This window comes from Canis lupus, chromosome 7 (assembly GCF_048164855.1).
Source record: "Canis lupus baileyi chromosome 7, mCanLup2.hap1, whole genome shotgun sequence".
Taxonomy (NCBI): Eukaryota; Metazoa; Chordata; class Mammalia; order Carnivora; family Canidae; genus Canis; species Canis lupus.
Genome location: NC_132844.1, coordinates 60,712,383 through 60,733,172, shown reverse-complemented (window position 1 = coordinate 60,733,172; position 20,790 = coordinate 60,712,383). Strand labels below are relative to the sequence as shown.

The 20,790-nt window shown below is 43.3% G+C and overlaps 1 protein-coding gene and 3 long non-coding RNA genes across 15 annotated transcripts in view; 2 read left to right on the top strand and 2 right to left on the bottom strand.

Annotated features, from left to right (window-relative positions):
* The window catches only part of LOC140636988 (uncharacterized), a 50,260-nt gene extending 44,640 nt beyond the window's left edge, over window positions 1–5,620 (top strand). For 2 of the 8 annotated variants that reach the window (XR_012034237.1, XR_012034234.1), the window contains 2 exons: window positions 1,850–2,153; window positions 4,287–5,620. This is a non-coding gene — a long non-coding RNA (uncharacterized lncRNA). The remainder of the gene's footprint in view (window positions 1–1,849; window positions 2,154–4,286) is intronic. The other 6 variants (XR_012034235.1, XR_012034240.1, XR_012034239.1 and 3 more) reach the window with 6 other exon arrangements.
* ZNF318 (zinc finger protein 318) overlaps window positions 1–7,789 on the bottom strand; it is a 30,473-nt gene extending 22,684 nt beyond the window's left edge. The window contains exons 1-2 of the mRNA XM_072832877.1: window positions 7,301–7,789; window positions 4,526–4,677 (exon numbers count right to left, since the gene is read on the bottom strand). Coding sequence (XP_072688978.1) covers window positions 4,526–4,677; window positions 7,301–7,756 — 608 coding nt within the window. The 5' untranslated portion in view covers window positions 7,757–7,789. The remainder of the gene's footprint in view (window positions 1–4,525; window positions 4,678–7,300) is intronic.
* On the top strand, window positions 6,653–8,873 carry LOC140636990 (uncharacterized). Its single transcript, XR_012034251.1, has 2 exons — window positions 6,653–7,135; window positions 8,597–8,873. It is a non-coding gene; the product is annotated as an uncharacterized lncRNA (long non-coding RNA).
* A 7,979-nt stretch (window positions 8,874–16,852) lies between these two features.
* LOC140636987 (uncharacterized) overlaps window positions 16,853–20,790 on the bottom strand; it is a 47,199-nt gene continuing 43,261 nt past the window's right edge. For all 5 annotated transcript variants that reach the window (XR_012034229.1, XR_012034227.1, XR_012034230.1 and 2 more), the window contains 2 exons: window positions 19,580–19,723; window positions 16,853–17,099 (listed from right to left, as the gene is read on the bottom strand). This is a non-coding gene — a long non-coding RNA (uncharacterized lncRNA). The remainder of the gene's footprint in view (window positions 17,100–19,579; window positions 19,724–20,790) is intronic.

Sequence of the window (20,790 nt, the reverse complement as noted above, 5' to 3'; positions counted from 1 at the left end):
ATCTCTGAAAAGCAAACCTAACTAGAGTAAAACATTTTACTCTATAGGTTTGTTAGCCATGAACATACCTATTTCCAGGGAGGAACATGTGTGAGTTATTCCATTGCTATACCACCATCTACCATAAAAAAGTCTCTGATTGGGACACCTGGGTGGCTCAGTGGGCGGGTGCCTGCCTTGGGCTCAGGTTATGATCCTGGAATCTGGGATCCAGTCCCCTATCAGGCTCTCTTTGAGGAGCCTGCTTCTCCCTCTGCCTGTGTCTCTGCCTCTCTCTCTCAGTCTGTGTGTCTCTCATGAATAAATAAAATAAAATCTTAAAAAAAAAAAAAGTCTCTGATTGTATTAGTGTAAGGGGGGGAAAAAACAGGCTCCACAGGTAGTGGCAAATTCATCCATACTTCTGTGTTCAGCTCTGCACTAGAACTATTATATATTACCACTAAATGACATACTAGCTCAAGATCTAATACAGTCCTAAATATCAAGAAGCTAGAAATAACAAGATGACTCCCAGAAAGTCTCAGTCCAGACTTGTAATCTCCAGCAAAAGGAGGCAAAAAAAAAAAAAAAAAATGAAAAAAGACACATCAACAGTTAAAAAAAAATGAACTATCATGTAAACATAGGCTTATTAGAAGCTCATGTCCTCCTTCCTCAAGTCTCCCAAAGGATAAGAAAAAGAACTGGCTACAGTAAAAGTAAGCCCTACAAAAGGCTCCATAACCCTGCAGCTCAGAACAGTCTGGGGACACACTCTCTTTGAAATCTTTAGTTAAGTCCAACTCTTTTCTAATATAAGGTCTATTTATTTAAAAAATTGTTAGATGTGGGTGATGGGTACATGGGGGCTCACTGTACTAAACTACTTTTTTAAAAAAATATTTTATTTATTCATAAGAGACAGAGAGAGAGAGAGGCAGAGACATAGGCAGAAAGAGAAGCAGGCTCCCTGTGGGGAGCCTGATATGGGACTCAATCCTGGGACTCCTGGATCACACCCTTGGCCCAAGGCAAGCGCTCAACTGCTGAGCCACCCAGGTGTCCCTAATCTACTTTTTGTTTTTTTAAAGATTTAATTAGCTTTATTAAGCTATTCATGAATTGGGTAGCATTTCATCTAGCAAGTAGAGGAGAACTCCCTCTTTGTACTTTTGTATTTATGAATTATATTAAATAAGTTAAAAAAACACATATGATAACATATCCACATAAAAGTTTGTATACCAATTGTTCATAGCAACATTATTCACAATAGCCAAATAGTGGAAACAACCCAAATTTATCCATTCATTCATCACTGATGAATGGATAAACAAAACACATATAATTAAATATTACTGAAAGTAAAAAGGAATGAAGTACTATTATATGCTACAACATGAAGGGATCTAAAAAAAAAAAAAAAAGAAAAAAACCATGAAGGGGTCTTGAAAAACATGATGCTAAGTAAAAGATGCTAGTCACATAGGACCATATACTGTATGATTCTATTTATATGAAATATCCAGAATAGGCAAATCTATAAAGAAAGTAGATTGATGATAAGCTAGAACAGGTGGTAGAGTTAACTAATAAATAGTTAAGAGTACAGGTAATAAAACTGTTCTAAAATTGATCGTAGTAGTGGATTCACAACTCTATGAATATAGTAAAAGTCACTGAACTGTACACTTTAAAAGGGTGAATTTTATGGTATATGAATTATAGCTCAATAAAGCTGTTAAAAATGTATATGATAAAAAAAAATAAGAAAAAAAGATCCTCCAGAGCCCAAACTTCCCAATCTTTCTCTGCTGATTCCCCAAAATGCTAGAAGAAAACTGTGTGCTTCTGTCTCTTCCCTAAGGCAAATCGGAGGGGGAAAATCCTGCTCCTTCAACCTCTGTCAGGGCAAGGAAGAGTTGAGAATTCCATGAATGGAACATACAATGTGCAGAGTACTTGGCTGTTAACAGGGGAAATTGACCTCACATTCACAAATCACAAGCTGACTGCCTTCATACAACATGTTCCCTTTCCAGAATAAGAGTAATATACACAGAGCTGCCAAGGTGAGAACATGGACAACCCTGGTAATTTGGCTGTAATCCAAAATGGATATCAAATTTAATATATTCAACAAGGGCAGAGAAAGAATACCAGGGTCCCAGGTAGGTATTTATTTATTTATTTTTAAAGATTTTATTTTTTTTTGAAGATTTTATTTTTAAGTTATGTCTACAACTAACATGGGGCTTGAACTTCCAACCTTGAGAACTGTAGAATGCCCTACCCAGGGAGCCAGCCAGGTGCCCCCAGGAAAAAGTGTGAAATACCTACATACAAAAGATGGAAATGGCCTGTTTCATTAGCTGAAGATAGGACACACAGTCAGAAGGTATCCTGAAAACACCAATGGTCCTATGACCTGGTTTTAGTAGACAGTAATTATCCACCAAACCATACTGAACAAAAGTACAGGGAACAAAAAATCTAAATAATGGACTGGTTCTTTTCTTTTTCTTTCTCTTTTTCTTTCTTTCTTTCTTTCTTTCTTTTTTTTAAAATTTTTATTTATTTATGATAGTCATACACATAGAGAGATAGAGAGAGAGAGAGAGAGAGAGAGAGAGGCAGAGACACAGGCAGAGGGAGAAGCAGGCTCCATGCACCGGGAGCCCGATGTGGGATTCGATCCAGGGTCTCCAGGATCATGCCCTGAGCCAAAGGCAGGCGCTAAACCGCTGCGCCACCCAGGGATCCCTCTTTCTTTCTTTCTTTTTTTTTTTTTTTTTAAGTAATCTCTATGTCCAACATGGGGCTCAAACTTACAACCCTGAGATCAAGAGTGGCATGCTCTACGGACTGTGCCAGCCATGTGCCCCATGGGTAGCTCCTTTTAGAACCTTAATCTCATTTTCTCTAAAATAGACTTGTCTCTCTGAAACACATGATTCTGGGTCCCAAACTCCCTAAAAGGAAAATCTTAATTTTTACAACTTAAAAAAAGACAATTGGCTCTCTGAAGCACATGTGCATAACAAAGCTTATGGAAAGGGGAGGTGACAACCTACACCTAACCAGAGGAAATTCTAAAGTTACCTCAAAACCTTAACAAGGAAGGAAGGAAGTCACATCATGCACCACCTACTCAATCATCTCCCAAAATAGAAGCAGCCAGAAGGGCAAGGGCTTTTGCCTCAATTAAGGGATATAGTCACATACCTTAGAGCCCTATCTTCAGAAGCTATGTTATATGACCTAGAACTGTCCTGCCTTGCTTTGCCACATCAAATTGCCACTGCAGCTTTGAAGTTAATATTACCAAAGGGTAGCACCAGTCTTCAGACTTCCTGCCCAGCTGTCCCCCACCTGTCTATGTTCAGTGTACCAATGCATGGACAGTCTCAGCTTTAAGGAATGTTACATTGATTTGTTGCTACTGCTAATTATTTGCGAAAACTCCTAGTATGCTGGGCAGAGACCATAACAGACATGGTTCCCAGCTCTGAGTGCTTTCCCTATATTCCCATTCTTATTTACTGACTTTTATGAGGTGAGACATACCTAATAGGATTAATTACTTCCCATATATAGTTAAGTTCCTAATGCCTGGGGACCTATATTTAATAATCCGTGGAGTGTATCTGTCCTTCCTTAGCACTCAACAACTATAAACTAATAACTGAAATTAAACATTTTTAAAGAGCTTTAACTTTCTATTAATGCTTTTTTTTTTTTAAAGATTTTATTTATTTATTCATGAGAGACACACACAGAGAAGTGGGCTCCTCGCAGGGAGCCCGATGTGGGACTCCATCCCAGATTCTGGGATCACGCCCTGAGCTGAAGACAGACGCTCAACCGCTGAGCCATCCAGGTGTCCCAATGCTTATATATTTAATATTGATACATGTTAGACATAAATTTAACTAAACTCTGAACCTATATTTCAACCTGATCAAGCTTAAAATAACACCATTAAAATAAGATTTCCGGGATCCCTGGGTGGCGCAGCGGTTTAGCACCTGCCTTTGGCCGGGGGCGTGATCCTGGAGACCCGGGATCGAATCCCACGTCGGGCTCCCGGTGCATGGAGCCTGCTTCTCCCTCTGCCTATGTCTCTGCTTCTCTCTCTCTCTGTGTGTGACTATCATAAATAAATAAAAATGTAATAAAATAAAATAAGATTTCCTATTTTGTCCAGAACTTTTCTTTGTAGAAAGGATCCTAGTTCCAGTATTTTAGAATCCTTATCATCTCAACTGTTTTCCATCTGGAGAACTCTGTTTCTGTCCCCTCAGCTTTCCAGTTGGACCAGGATGAACATTCTAAAGTCTTTTCTTCTACGTCATTCTTTCAGCAACAGAATCATCAGTATACTCTCCCCACTCAGAAAGCCTTTTCCAATGGTACACTTTGTACCAGACACAGGGCGTAACTTCAATGCTGGCACCACTCTTTCAAACACATTATTCAGAAAAGAGCAACTTTTCCACCTTCCAGCACTATTATAATGTGCCCTGCCTCAAATGAAGCCTACCTGTCCACATCCTCCAGATTATCCACTGGTGACCCCAGTCGATCACTAAGCCGCCGCCGTTCTGGTATGCCAACACAGAAATGGTCATTGCCAACAGTGATCCTTAAGCTCTGTTCCAAAGAAGAGTCAGAACGCAGACCAGGAGAGCGTCTCTACAAAAGTAAAAAATAATGCAATAGTCTATGGGATCAAAACATCCTTATACCCAAAATGCACTCCTCCTTAGTCATAAAGTTGTTGCTCAACAAGGAAAGAAATGGCTATGGTAAGATACTACTCCAAAAAAAAAGCACATTAAAAAAAATCTTTTTCTTAGATGAAAGACCATACTTCCAACTCTCCCCCCATCAATGAACTTTCATTCTTTCATTTACTAGTACTGGGCATGGGACTACAAGAGTAAATTTAGTCTGTTCTCAGAATCTATACATTTCCAGCGAAGCAAGCAGGCAAAAAACAGGTGTTTTTCAAGTTCTTCTGACAGTGGTTAAGTGCTATAAAATCATTAAAACATGGTAACAAAAAAGAGATTAGGGAAAAGGAGCTAGTTTAGATAGGATCATTAAAGAAGGCTTTTCTGAGGTGATACTATTAAACCTGATGCTTGAATGATGAGATGTCAGCCTCGCAAACAAATGAATAAATATTTCAGGCAAAAAGGAACAAGCTCTGTAGTGAGCTTAGCATGTTTTGGGAAACAGAAAGGTAGCCAGTGTGACTGCAGTGAAGTGACAGGAGAGACGAAGCAGCGAGTTAGGAAATCTGGATTTTATTATCAATGTAGTAGAAGCCCCAGAAAGATTTCTAGCACAAGAGTGACATGATCTGACTACATTTTTCCTCCAGATGCTTGCATTGCTCATACTCTCATCTCATTTAGGTCTCTATTAAAGTCACCTTCCCAGGCCTTCCCTGGCTACTCTACTAAAAAAAGAATATTAACTCCTTTCTCTGTTTTTGTTTTTTCTTAGTACTTAATCCCATTAAACATGGCAACATATTTCACTTCTCTCTCTTATTATCTAACCTCCCCATAGAGAATATAAGCTCTATGAAGAGTAGGGGTTTTTGACTTCACACGCTGTATCCCCAGTGCCCAGAACAGTGCCTAACACATGGTAGATGTCTAATAAATACTTCTCAAATGTATAAAATGGAAGATTTTTAAAAAAATTATTTTGATTGCTGGGTACAGAATAAACTGGGTGGTAACAAGAGTATAAAGGATCCTAATGCAATAATCCAGGCAAAAGGACTTAGACTAGGGAGGTGGCAGGACAGTTTGGGGGATGTATCTTGGAGGTAGAGCTGAGAAGTTAGATGAGGGGACTGACAGCATGGACTTGGGAGAAGGGAGATGATCACTGTTTCTGGCTGGGCAATGGGTGATGTCATTTACTGAGACAGAAAAGCCTGGAGCATTGGAGAAAAGGGAGGTTATGGAAACCAGTATTCAACTTTCTTTGCTTCTTCTGTAGAACCGCTTGCTTTCTCAGACTATAGTTGCTCAACTATGAAAATCTTAATATAGTGACAAGTCCATTCATCTATGACCAGAGTACTTTGGTACTTTGAGTACTAGATGTACTTTGATGCTTTTGGAGGACCACCCAAGAAAACAAGACTTTGTCATGGGGTTTAAAAAAGAATGGTGAACTGAAAACCAAAACAAATTCCAAAACACCAGTCGCAGGCCAGAGATGGTTTGGTGAGAGGTCAATTTTACAACTAAAATTTTTAAGATTTTGTTTTGTGGGGCACCTGGCTGGCTAGAGAGTGGGACTCTTGATTTCTGGGTCATGAGTTCAAACCCCACACTGGGCTTGGAGCCTACTTGTAAAAAAATACATACAGATTTTATGTTTTAAGTAATCTCTCCACCCAACGTGGGGCTTGAACTCGCAACCCTGAGATCAAGAGGCACACGCTCTACCAAGCGAGCCAGGCGAGCCAGGCAGGTGCCCCTAAACTAAACTTCTTAACCTCATGCTCTGTCCCTTTATAACTGTTAAACTCGTGGGTGTCAGGAACCAGGCAGTAACGGACTGAATCACAGCTATGCCACTTCTTAGCTGTGTGACACTGTCACCTCTCTGGATACCTCAGCTACTCAATAAGGAACAATTTTCACTGCCTCACCTCAAAAGGCTGTAGGTTTTGAGTGTTCAAAAGGAATGTGTAAAGTGAAGGGCTGAGCATTAATCCTGCCACCAAACGCAGCAAGTGGTGGTAGTTGTCACAATGCGGGCACGCACAGCTCCTATTTGCTAGCAGTTTACACTCTAGGCGTCTGTGCTGAGGGGATGTAGGCAAACCCTAACTGGCCACAAAGACACTTCAGCCTTCTGTCTAAGATGCACGGGGCAGCTCAGGTCTAAGGGGATACCAAATCACGCAACTCCGAGAAAACATCGACTACTGAGCAAGTACCAGGCACAGGGTTTTTGGAGGACCTTCTCCTCACCCTGGCAAACTTTTCCGCATTTCACCTCCAGTGAGAGGAACAGCCTACTGCTGAAACGGCGCACCGCCTCCCGACCAGGCGCCCGTCTGGGTCCCGAGTCCGTTACTGTGCAAAAGAGGATCCCGGGGCTGACAGGGCACCTCCAGGTTCGGGCGTCGCCGAGGGAGCCCCTGGGGGGTGGCGGGCCTTTGATCCCGGGACTCCGGCCTGGAGGCCTCCGGGCGCCGGGGATGCGGGCGTTCCTGGAAGCGGGAAGCCCGAGCGAGGGGGCTGGGGTGGAAGAGGGGGTCTCGGTGGAGGGGTGGGATTACCCGGCTGCCGCTGTCGCCTGGATGGTCTCCGCGGCCGTCCCGGGAGAAGTCGGCGCGGGACTCCCCCCGGCTGCTGCCTCGGAAACCGGCCGAGCCCGGCGGGAAGAGTCGGCGGCCCCGCGGCGGCGACGGGGAGCCGCGACGGGCCCGCGGCGGGGACGGGGAAACGCGACGACCCCGCGGCGGGGACGGCGAGGCCCGGCGGCTGCGGGGCGGGGACGGGGAGCCGCGGCGACCCCGCGGCGGGGACGGCGAGGCCCGGCGGCCGCGGTGCCCCGAGGGCGAGCGGGGCCGGCGAGCGGGGTTCCGCGACGAGGAGGAGCCGGAGGGCGGCGGCGAGGCGCGGCGAGCCGGGCCTGAGGAGGAGCCGGAGCTGCGGCCGGCGCGCGGGCCGCCCCCGCCGCTCTCCTTAGGCCGGTGCGAAGAGACGGAGGAGCGGGCGCCGCTGCGGTACATGGCTCCGGCAGCAGCGGCCACGGCTGCGGCTCCGACCCGGGGGCGCCCCGGACGCGGGGCCCCAGCGCGCCGCCGCAGCTGCAGCCCCGGCCGCCGCGGCCGCCACGCGCCGCCCCCGCAGCCGGAGCCGCCCCCTCCCCGCGGCCCCGCGCCGCCCCTGGGGCCCGGCCTGGCGCGCGGCCGCCGCTGGCGGTTGGACGCGCGAGCACGCGTCCGACACACCCCCCGCCCTCCGGGGCTCCCCGCTCCTCCACTCAGGGAGCGGCCACTGAAGCCCGAAGCGGGGAGGAGCGCAGCAGCCCGGGCGAGGCACCGCGAGGGGAGGGGAAGCGGAGCGCGCGACCTGGGCCCCGCACGCTCCGCCCCGAGCCCGCAAGATGGCGGCGGGTGAGCCGCCCACTTCCCCTCCCCCGGCGGCCACGTGACCCCGGGGGCCTCCGAGCGGGGAGCCCCTGGCGGAAGGGAAGGGATTCGCGGCCGCTGAGCGGGCTTCTCCGGGGATGCTCGAGGCCTTGGGACGTGGCAGGAGCGTCCTCGCCCTTGCCCTGACCCCCAGGCCTGTTCATTTACGTGGGGACAAGGAGTGGTGAGAAGCTACGGGAATATAAGTAACCCCAAAACGTTAGGTCTGGCCCAGGTATGGCAGGAACGACCACCGACGCCCCGGCCCCCACGGAAGCCGCACGATGGCCTTCGTTTTACTTTCCGTTTTGCCTGATCTCTGGCGCTGGCAATTGGGGGTGGGAAAGTGAGGAATGGGGATGAGTTGGAGTAGGGGAGGCGGGTGAGAGTCCAACCCAAAGCAGACATCAGAGTAAGTTTGTTTGCTCTCTCAACCAGAATGCTTGTGGTCGTGGCCCAAGGGTCCATATCCTGACAGGAGGCCTGGAGAGGATTTGGTGAGCAATTCAGAACCCCGGGTCGATGAGCGGGGTTTTCCTGGACGCCAGGCAGTAGGCCCCCAGCCCCGGCCTGCAAACTAAAGAAAAATGTCAACACAGGAAAGGAGAAAAACAGTGGTCCAAACATGAAAAAAAGTTGACCCTAACCGAACTCTTCCAAACAAAACAATTCATTGACGGTTTTCATAAATGAACTAGGAACACAAAACCTGAAATCGGTATGGAAATCAGGTTTCTGATTCCAAAGCAAAGGCAGAACAAAAAAACTTTTTTTTTTTTTTAAAGATTTTATTTATTCATGATAGACACACACAGAGAGAAGCAGGCTCCATGCAGGGAGCCAGATGTGGGACTCGATCCTGAGCATCTGGGATCACACCCTGGGCCAAAGGCAGGAGCTAAACCGCTGAGCCACCCAGGGATTTACCCCCCCGAAAAAGTTTTTTTAACCATAAAGGATTTCCACTCTCTAACGTATATGTTTCCATGTTAGATTTTAAATATATCTAATTCCACGGGTTTGTATAAGGCCATTTACTTATAGCTCAGTAAAAATAAATTTTTTTTAGTAGGTAGTTTATTTCTTTAGTTTTTTTTTTTTTTTTTTTTTTAGATTTTATTTATTCATCCATGAGAGGCAGAGACATAGGCAGAGGGAGAGGCAGGACTCAGCCCCAAGACCCCAGGATCAGGACCTGAGCAGAAGGCAGTCACTCAACCACTGAGCCACCAAGGTGCCCCAGTAGGTGGTTTTTCTTGCACTGAACTTACTTCACCTCTTAACATTACCTGCTTGCTCCCCTGGGCATTTGAATTTTTGATTCCTGACTTGAGTTTCATGGCTTAAGGTCTTCATCATGTCAAGGTTATTAATATATTCCACATATTTTTTTCACACTTGAATGATTTTGTTTTCCATATTTAGTTTATCTGGAATTTTATGTGTGAATCCTTACATAATCTATTAAAATCTAAAATTACTTTTCACAGATGGACAGGCAATTTTGTTCAAACATGAATTGGGATTACCTGTATAGTGGGAAGCAATAGTGAGGGAATGAGTGAAACTTGCCAAATGCTTATCATCTACATCTCATTCCAATTCTGTTTTCTTTTAGTTCTGTAATTTATCAATAAAGAGAATTTATTAATAAGATTTCTTTGTGAAAAGAAAATACCAGTATCAATGATAGAAATAAAAGAAAGTAAAGCAATATGGGAAAGTGACGGCTTTTAACCAGAACGGATGAATTATAAAGTTTCTATACAGTTTAGAACATATTTCATAATGTATCCTGTGCAACAGAGACCTCCACTCAGAGATTCGATTATACCAGCTAAATAGCATAAAAGGCCTGTCAGAGTGAAAATGGGAAAAACTCCTCCTCAAACTATAACCTAAGTCCCGTTTTTGTAACAATAAACTTTCTAACTGTCTACTTCCAAACAGCAGGCAGCCCACATGACACACTGTAAGGACAGATAACCACTTCTCCAGATGAAAGCTCTCTGAGGTACAAGTCCCATGATACTTGCTTCAGTTGTTTTCCAGGAGCTAAGAGGCCACTGCCATCTGGTTCAGATGGGTCAAGAAATTCTTCCTGGGCTTGCACAAATGTCCTCAGGTGACCTTTGACATGGAAGAGCCTGAACTCTTCACCCCCTGATCATGTCAATACTGTACCTTCAAATAGGCCACATATGAAGAAACATGATGATGGATTGCGCCTGCATAGATCAGCAATTCCTTGAACTTTAGTCACCCTTTCTAGCTTCCAGTCACATCTACCTGTGCTCTCCCTAAAATCTCATAAATTCTCAAGACCCCTTCTTACAGGAAGGGAGCTTTGAGACTTGTTCTCCCATCTCCATGCTTGGCTGCCTTGCAAATAAATTCCTTTCTCTGCCACATATCTGCAAGTCTTAGTGATTGGCTTGCTGCACTTGGGGCAAACTGAACTTGATTAGGTATGTAAGTTGACCTGCCATGTAAGATAGTCCAGGGGCACCTGGGTGGCACAGTCAGTTGAGCATCTGACTTTTGGGTTGTAGCTCAGGTCACGATCTCAGGATTGTGAGATGGAGCCCTGCCTGGGGCTCTCTGCTCAGCACAGAATCTGCCGAAGACTCTCTCCCTCTTCCTCTGCCCCTCCCCCTGCTCTCTTGCTCTCAAAAAAGTAAATCCTAAAAAATAAAATAGTCCAGAGAAGATGATTTTCATCATCTCTGGCTTGGTGAGATTAGGAGATCTGGGAATCTGGCAGACCTTGGCAGAGCTCACTGGTATCTGTCTTTCCACTCATTTGGGGCACAAAAAAGGATACTCCCTTCCCTCTTTCAGAAAGGGGGCCGTGTGATTATTTTTATCCACGACAGACTGAATGGAAGCACTTCCAGGCCCTATCAGGAAAGAATAGTTATAAGATTCCACGCTCTGTCCTCCCTTGCTGTGGCAACCAAGGAAGATACGTATTCCAGATGGTACTGCCTGTCAGCCTGGGTTCTGACTGTGTAGAGCAGAGTACCACACCCTACCCTTAGCTGAACATATACCATGAGCATGAAATAAAGTTTTGTTGTGTAAAACACTGAGATTTTTAAAAAATATTTTATTTATTTATAAATAAATAAATCTGAGAGACACAGAGAGGCAGAGACATAGGCAGAGGGAGAAGCAAGCTCCCTTCAGGGAGCCCGATGTGCAAATGGATCCCAGGACCCCAGGATCACGACCTGAGCCAAAGGCAGATGCTCAACCACTGAGCCACCTAGGTGCCCCAACACTGAGATTTTTTTTTTTTTTTTATGATAGTCGCACAGAGAGAGAGAGAGAGAGGCAGAGACACAGGCAGAGGGAGAAGCAGGCTCCATGCACCGGGAGCCTGACGTGGGATTCGATCCTGGGTCTCCAGGACTGCACCCTGGGCCAAAGGCAGGCGCTAAACTGCTGCGCCACCCAGGGATCCCCAACACTGAGATTTTGAAGGATAATTTCCTACCACAGTATAACCTCCCCAAATGTGACTATTATGAAGTTGTTTTTTGGTTGTTTTGGGTTTTTTTCTCATCTGCATTTTCTGACTTTTGGGTTTTTATATAATTTATAGACAATAAAAACCCTATAAAATTATTTTGATGAAAAAATAATTTAAAATATGGGGCATCTGGCTGACTCAGGTAAAGCATGCAAGTCTTGATTACAGGGTCGTGAGTTCAAGTCCCACACTGGGTATAGGGATTACTCAAAAATAAAATAAAAATAAAAAATCTGCCAGAGGGGTATGCCCTGTCTTTATTAGCCAATATGTGAATGTTGATTACCCACACTGAAGAACTGTTAATAGGTCCAGATACTTGGAGCCACTACATTTTAAAAAAATTTTTAAAGTTTATTTATTTTTTAGTCATCTCTATATCCAATGTGGGACTCAAACTCCAAGATCAAGAGTTGCATGCTCTTCCAACTGAGCCAGCCAGGTGCCCCCCAGAGTCAATACATTTTAAATTAGGGTTAGTTATACTCTGTTATCAAACTCTCCTCTTCAATCCTTCTCTAATACTGAATATTTTTACCAAGAGATTTGGTCTCCATGGGATAAAATTGGAAAACTCTTCTGCTTCCCCTTCACATCTGCCTTCTGCATAGTGCTCTCCATGCCCTGCATGAAACCTCTTGCAGATCCCTTCCCTTGTTAAGTATTTTTCAGTCACAAGAGTAGTCTTACTGCAGTAGTAAAAATATGTTGTCCAAGATAACAAGTACAGCTCTAAAATTCATTCAAGCTAAAGGTTCTCCCCTTCTCTAGCTCTTGCCTTAGACAGATGTGAAACTTACTGTGATGAAGGAAGGTATGCCAGGCTTCTCCACATCCCTGCCTTTACTCTCAGTGTATATTTTTCCTCTCTCCCTGACTAGCTGCTGTTTCTGAACTGCCCTCCCCCAGCATTTGGTGCAGGAGAAGGGATTAGGGGGAAACTGCAGTCTTTCCTGGGTTGTGCAGGATACTGTCATCTTGGAAAGCTGGTTCCCTGTGGGCATGGAGTATTCACAAATGTTGGCTCTTTCTCTCTTATGTCACCTTTGTGGACTTTTTTAATGACTTTCCTGCTGAGAGCTAGGTAATACCTCTTCTCTGGTTGACTGCCTATTACTTCCTCCCCACCTCCAGCCCCTGGCTTTACAGAGATTCATCCCACATAAAACTCACTCTCCCTGGCACCTGGGTGGTTCAGTCTGCCTTCAGCTCCAGTCAGGATCCCAGTGTCCTGGGATGGAGCCCGGCTTTGGGCTCCCTGCTTAGTGGGGAGCCTGCTTCTCTCTCTCCTTCTGCTGCTCCACCTGCTTGTGCTCTCTCTCCTTGTAAAATAAATAAAATCTTTAAAAATAAATAAATAAATAAATAAATAAATAAATAAATAAATAAATAAATAAACTCACTCACTCTCCTGGCGTCCCTTTCTGTCACACATCATAGAAAGGATTGATTGATGGATCAATTTTAAGTTTTATTTAAATTTCAGTTTATTAACATACAGTGTAATATTAGTTTCAGGGGTACAATTCAGTGATGACCCTTTACAAACAACACCTGGTGCTCATCACATGCCCTCCTTAATCCCCAACACCTTATTTCACGCATCACACCACCCACCTCCCCTCTGGTTAACCATCAGTTTGTTTTCTATAGTTAAGAGACTGTTTCTTGGTTTGCCTCTTTTTTTCCCCTATTCTTGTCTGTTTCATTTTTTAAATTCCACATGTGAGTGAAATCATGTGGTATTTGTCTTTCTTTGACCAAGTTATTTTGCTTAGAGTAATATTCTCTAACTCCATCCACATTGTTGCAAATGGCTAGATTTCATTCTTTTTATGGCTGAATGTTAGTCCATATATCTATATACCACATCTTCTTTATCCATTCATTGGTCGATGGACATTTGGGCTGTTTCCATAATTTGGCTGTTGTAAATAATGCTGCTATAAACATTGAGGTGATATATCCCTTTGAATTAGTATTTTTGCATTAATTGAGTAAATATCTAGTAGTGCAATTGCTGGATCATAGGGTAGTTCTATTTTTAACTTTTTGAGGAAACTTCATACTGTTTTCCACAGTGGCTGTATCAGTTTGCGTTCCTACTAACAGTGCAGGAGGGTTCCCCTTCCTCCACATCCTCGCCAACACCTGTTGTTTCTTGTGTTGTTGATTTTAGCCATTCTGACAGGTGTGAGGTGATATTTCATTATAGCTTTGATTTGTAGTTCCCTGATGATGGATGGGTGATGTTGAGCACCGTTTCATGTCTCTGTTGGCCTTCTGTGTGTCTTCTTTGGAAAAATGTCTACTCATGTCTTCTGCCCATTTTTTATTAGATTCAGAAGGATCCTTTTATTTATTTATTTTTAAAGATTTTATTTATTTATTCATGAGAGACACAGAGTTAGAGAGGCAGAGACACAGGCAGAGGGAGAAGCAGGCTCCGTACAGGGAGCCTGATGTGGGATTCGATCCCGGGACCCCAGGATCACACCCTGAGTCAAAGGCAGATGCTCAACCTCTGAGCCACCTAGGCGCCCCAGAAGGATCCTTTTAAAATGATTCCAGGTTGGCTTCCTTCTAGGTACACTTAACCCACAGGACAATTTATGCATCTTTTCCCTGCTGACAAGGGCAATGCAGTTCATTCTCCATGCCACACACCTTACTTGCCATTCCAGGGAAGCCAGTCAGCCCACATCTTGCTTTTGGACTTCATCAGGTGGGAGTTAGGATATCAATCCCAAACTTGATATCAACTTCCGAACACCACCCCAGGAGATACAGGCCAAACATTCTGAGTGGTGCTAGTGGAGGCCTCTAACAACTCACCTGGCTTTAGGCAAAGGGAACAACCACTCTCCCTCCCCAGAGTGGCAGAAGAAGAAATTCAGAACCCACAGATAACTCTCCAACACAATCCTTATTCTCTTATACAAACTGTAGAACATTAGTAAAGCTGGCAGACTTGGTCACAATCTCTTCCAATTTCCCTTTGAAGTGGATGGTGAGGGGAGGGGTACCTGACATCCACTTTGATCAGCAAAAGACAAGAGCCAATGAATAATTTTTCCCCATTTCTTCTATTACTTCACCTCTCCCAAGATGATCTTATGAAACAGTTTGTTAATTGAGAACAGAGGCCCCAGATCCAGCAATCACTTTCATTTAGTGTTGCTTTCTACTTTTGAGGCCTTTGCTAAAAGTCCTAAGACAACAGGAAGAATCTAATTAACAACCTGGAAGATCTAATATCCTGTTAAACTATTGTCTGTCATTAATTTAAGAAACTCTTACTAGACTTCTTTTTTTAAAAAGTAGGCTCCAGGGACGCCTGGGTGGCTCAGTGGTTAGACGTCTGCCTTCGGCACAGGGCACCGGACCCGGGATTGGGTCCCACATTGGGCTCTCTGCATGGAGCCTGCTTCTCCTTCTGCCTATGTCTCTGCCTTTCTCTGTGTGTCTCTCATGAATAAATAAATAAAATCTTTAAAAAATAAAAAAATAAAAAGTAGGCTCCATGCCCAGCATGGAGCCCAAAGTGGGGCTTTAACTCATGACTCTGAGATCAAGACTTGAGCCAGAGGGGATCCCTGGGTGGCTCAGCGGTTTGGCACCTGCCTTTGGCCCAGGGCGCGATCCTGGAGTCCTGGGATCGAGTCCCACATCGGGCTCCCGGTGCATGGAGCCTGCTTCTCCCTCCTCCTGTGTCTCTGCCTCTCTCTCTCTCTATGTCTATCATAAGTAAATAAATGAATATTAAAAAAAAAAAAGACCTGAGCCAGACCAAGAGTTGGATACTTAACTAACTGAGCCACCCAGGTGCCTGCTCTTACTAGACTTCTGATGAAAATGGTGAGATGGGTTTACACATACACACACACACTCACTATAGCAGACCTATAGCAATGACAGATAAAATTTGAAAATGGAAGGGGCTCCTGGTTAGCTCAATTGGTTAAGCATCAGACTCTTGGTTTCCACTCCAGTCGTGATCCCAAGGTCATGAGATTGAGCCCTGCATGGGGCTGTGCACTCAATGTGGAGTCTGTTTAAGATTCTTTCTTTCTAAAAAAAAAAAAAAGATTCTTTCTTTCTCTCCCACTCCCTCAGCCCCTCCCACCTCTCAAATAAATAAATAAATAATAAATTAAAAATAAATAAAACTTTGAAAAGGGAAAAGAGACCTAGGCTTTAAAACAAGATAAAGCTCCCCTGTGAATATTTGCAAATCCCACAGATCCCCTAGGCTTTTAAATAAGTCTAGAAGTAAGGGTAGCAGTCAGAGATTTCACTCCTGTGTATGGAGATATAAGTGCTTCCCAGGGTGGGGAGGACCTGGGATAGATTTTTAGCTTGAAGCCAAGGACACTCTGACCCTTACATGCAGGCTGAACACAACTATTGCCAACCTTCTACTTGTGTTTATAACTTTATTGGAAGTTATGTGCCAAGTGAGTAGGAGGACAAAAATGTTGACAGTCTAGTTGAGAACTGAGCCTAGGCACTTGCTTCTCAGTGAATGGAATGGCAGTACTTTGGTAACACTAATTCCTATATACTATCAATAACCAATTAGAAAATATGATTTTATGTTAAACATGGTGGATTCAATCCATGCATCATCACTATTAAGTCCCTAAACTCCTCTAAAATGAAAATAAAGGGTTTCATTTGTCCGATTTTTAAGGTGTATCCTCATACACGCAACTTCCAAATGTGAAGGAGATAATGCCCAGTGGGGTAGAACTTTGATCAGCAAAAGCCAAGAGCCAATGAATAATTTTCCCCCATTTCTTCTATTACCTCACCTCTCCCAAGATGATCTTACGAAACAGTTTGTTAAATGAGAACAGAGGCCCCAGATCCAGCAATCACTTTCATTTAGTGGCCACCAGGTTGATGAAACCATCCTCCTGTTGGTTATCCTTACTTTCCTGTGTCACTCTCCTTGTCCCTCACACCTGCTCCCTAGACTCTCTGATAATACAATGTGGCTCTGGTTTGGGGGGAACTAGGCTAACACAACTGATAAGGAAAAGATTGATATAACTGAGTTCATTACTATTAACTCCTGCTTATCAAAAGATGCCACTAAGAGAATGGAGTCAGAAAAGGTATGTGCTACACATAAAAAAGGACTCATAGCCACAATATATAAACAACAGTTGTAATATAACAAAAAACCAGAAACTTCGATCAAAATATGGACAAAATACTTGAGTAGGTGATCAAAAGTGAAAATCTAGGGTGCTTAGGTGTCTCAGTTGGCTGAGTGTCTGCCTTCAGCTCTGGTCATGATCCCAGGGTCCTGGGATTGAGCCCCACATTGGGCTTCCTGTTCAATGGGAAGGCTGCTTCTCTTTCTCTCTCTTCCTGCCACTCCTCCTGCTTGTGCTTTCTCTGTCAAATGAATAAATAAAATTAACAAAACAAAGTGGAAATCCAAATGGCAAATAAACATGTAAAAACTCACAAATGATCATGAAAATGCAAAGTAAAACCATAATGAACTACTACTTTACACTTACTAACAGGGGTAAAATTCCAGATGTTGGTGAGGATGTGGAACAAGGGACATTCACATACACTGCAGATGGGACTGTAAAACAGTCCCACTTTGGAAAACAGTCTGGCATTATCTATTAAAGTTGAAAATGACTATACAATTCTATTCCTAAATACATATCCTAAGAAATGCAAGTACAAGTTTACTGGGAGATATATATAAGAATGCTCACAGAAGGGGCACCGGGGTGGCCCAGTCGGTTGAGCATCTGACTCTAGATTTCGGCTAAGGCATGATCTCAGGGTTGTGGGATCAGGTTCTGTGCTCGGTTCCCACCCAAATCTGCTTGGGATTCTCTCTCTCCCTCTCCCTCTACTTCTCCCCCCACTCACAATTTCTCTCTCTCTCTCTCAGATAAATAATCTTAAAAAATGCTCACAGATTTGTTATAATAGACAAATAGTCCACATATTCTTCAACAGTAAAATGGATACATTTTGGTATGTTTATAGAATGGTATACCATACAGAGTTGAAAATTAACAAACTGCTTAATTCAATAACATAAATAAATCTTAAGAACGTAACATTGAACCAAAGGAAATAGTTACAAAACTAGTACATACTGCATGATTCCATTTATAAAAAAATTTTAAATGGGCACAACGAAACTATAGTGAATAGGAGTGCATTCTTCGGTGATGCATTATAAGGAAAAGCAATCTGAAGGCCATAAAAATCAGCATGGTGGTCATTATAAGTATGGAAGGGTGGATGTTCTGATTCAGGAGATGGGGGGGAGCTTCTAGGATATTGGCATCGTTCCATGTCTTTACTTGGGTGATCATTTTTCCACAGATAACAGGTTTTCATAACTTAGTAAGCTGCACGTTTATGTTTCATGCATATTTGTGTATGGTTTGAAAATTTTTACAATATAAAAGAGTTAAAGAGAGAGAGAGAAGAAAAATTGTAGCCTATGAACTTGAAGTCCAGGTGTAATTACTAGTGTGCTAGCAAGCAATTTATATTCCTAAGATGTGATAGCCAGCCTCCAAAATGGCCCTTATGATCTCTGTCTCTTGGGATTCACACCTTAGTATAGTCCCTTCCTATATGGTAGTAGGGTTGGTCTGTGAGACCAGTAGAAAAGACTGCTTATAGGGACTGCTGGGTGGCTCAGTGAATTGAGTGTCTGCCTTTGGCTCCGGTTGTGGTCCCAGGGTCCTTGGATAGAGCCCCGTATCAGGCTCCCTGCTCAGTAGGGAGTCTGTTTCTCCCTCTCCCTCTGCCCCTCCTCCCTGCTTGTTTCCTTCTCTTTCTCTCTCTCTCTCTTTCTCGTGCTCTCTCTCAAATAAGTAAATAAAATCTTAAAAAAAAAAAAGAAAAAAGAAAAAAGAAAAGACTGCTTATGAAATAATTTAAAAACCAAACTAACAAGGGCACCTGGCTGGCTCAGTCGGTAGAGCATGCAACTTTTGATCTTGAGGTTGTGAGTTCCAGACCCATGCTGGGTGTAGAGATATATAAATTTGATACGCAAATCATCTTTTAGAGAATTAAGCAAACACTTATCTATTAGCGTCTACAACTTCATGTGTGTTTTACATAAATCTCTAGAATTACTCCAGGTATGTGTATTGTATTTTGGGATATATTGGTGTACATGCTAGTGGTTTCATGTTAAAAGGTTGGGGAAATGCTTGGTAATAAACATTAGTGTTAGCTGTTAATATTGTTGTTGGTGTTAGTTTTTTAAAGATATTTTATATCTTTTTAAAATATATAAGGATATTTTTAAAGATTTTTACTTATTTATTTGAGAGAGAGAGACATGCACGGGGCGGGGGAGGGTCAGAGGGCAAAGGACAGAAAGAATATCAAACAGACTCCCCACTGAGTGTGGAGCCTGACAGGGCTCAATTCTAGGACCCCAAGATCATGACCAAAATCAAGTGAGATGCTTAACCGACTGAGCCACCGAGGTGCCCCAAGACTTTTTTTTTTTTAAGATTTTATTTATTTTACATGAGAGACATAGAGAGAAGCAGAGATACAGGTAGAGGGAGAAGCAGGCTCCCCTCAGGGGGCCCAATGCGGACTTGATCCCAGGGCCCCAGGATCACGACCTGAGCCAAAGGCAAAAGCTCAACCACTGAGCCACCCAGGTGCCCCCAGATTAATAATCTATCTACATACAAATTTTAGATTGTAAAAGATAAAACAATTAAGTTTCTAGAAGCTAACGTAAGAGAAAATCTTGATGACTTTCAATAAGCAAAGAAAGATTTCTTAAATAGGACACAAAAAACACTAACTATAAATGAAACAACTGGCACATAACACTGTATTAAAATTAAAAACTTTAGAGGTACCTGGATGGCTCAGTTGGTTAAGTGGTTGACACTTGATTTTGGCTCAGGTCATGATCTCGGGGCCTTGGAATTGAGACCCAGATTGGGTTCCCTGTACAGCAGAGAGTCTGCTTCAGGATTCTCTCTCCCTCTGCTCCTCCCCTCCTAAAATAAATACATATATCTTTAAATTAGAAACTTTGGTTTATCAAAAAACACCATTAAAAGAATGAAAACATAAGTCATAGAATGAGGTACGACACTTGCAAAAACATTTAACCAACAAAGTGCTCATACTAGAGTATACAAATAACTTGTACATTGATAAGAAAAATATAGGCAATCCAATTAATAATAGGCAAAGACTTGAACAATCATTTAACCAAAGCAGCTATCCAGTGGTTATTAAGTATGTGAAAAGGTGTGGGGTGCATGGGTGGCTTAGTCAGTTAAGTGCTTGACTCTTGATTTTGGTTCAGGTCATGATCTCAGGGTTGTGAAGATCAAGGTTCATATCTGGCTCCATGCTGGGCATGGAGCCTTCTTAAGACTCTCTCTCTCTCCTCCTCTCCTTCTGCCCCTCCCCACCCTCTCTCTAAGAAAAAAAAAGTATGCAAAAGGGTGCTAAACTTTGTTATCATAGAAATAGAAAAAGATACACTGTACTAAACACTTAACTGGAATAATTAAAAAAGCAGGGAGCCTAGGTTGAGCTTCTGACTCTATTTTGGCTCGAGTCATGATCTTAGGGTTGTGAAATAGAGCCCAGAGTTGGGCTCCATACTGGGCATGAAGCCTGCGTGCAGTTCTTGCTCTGTCTCTCTCCCTCTGCTTCTCCTCCCTGCCCTCCCCTCCTCTCCTACCCCCTATCCCCTGCTCACATGCACACACACACTCCTTCTCTGAAGGAGAGAGGGAAAAAAAGAATAATTTAAAGATTAATAATACCAAGTGTAAACAAGGGCATAGAGTCATGAGAACTCTCATACAGGGCTGATGGGCATGTAAATTGGTACAACCACTTTGGAAAATTGTTTGGCAGTATTTACTAATGTTGAACATATGCTACGACCCAGGATTTCTAAGATATATACCCATCAGATATATGCACATATATTCATCAAAAAGACATGTACAGAAAAAAATTCTGGAAATGGATGGTGGTGATAGTTGTACAAAAATGTGAATAAGCTTAATGCCTCTGAATTGTACACTTAAAAATGATTAAAAGG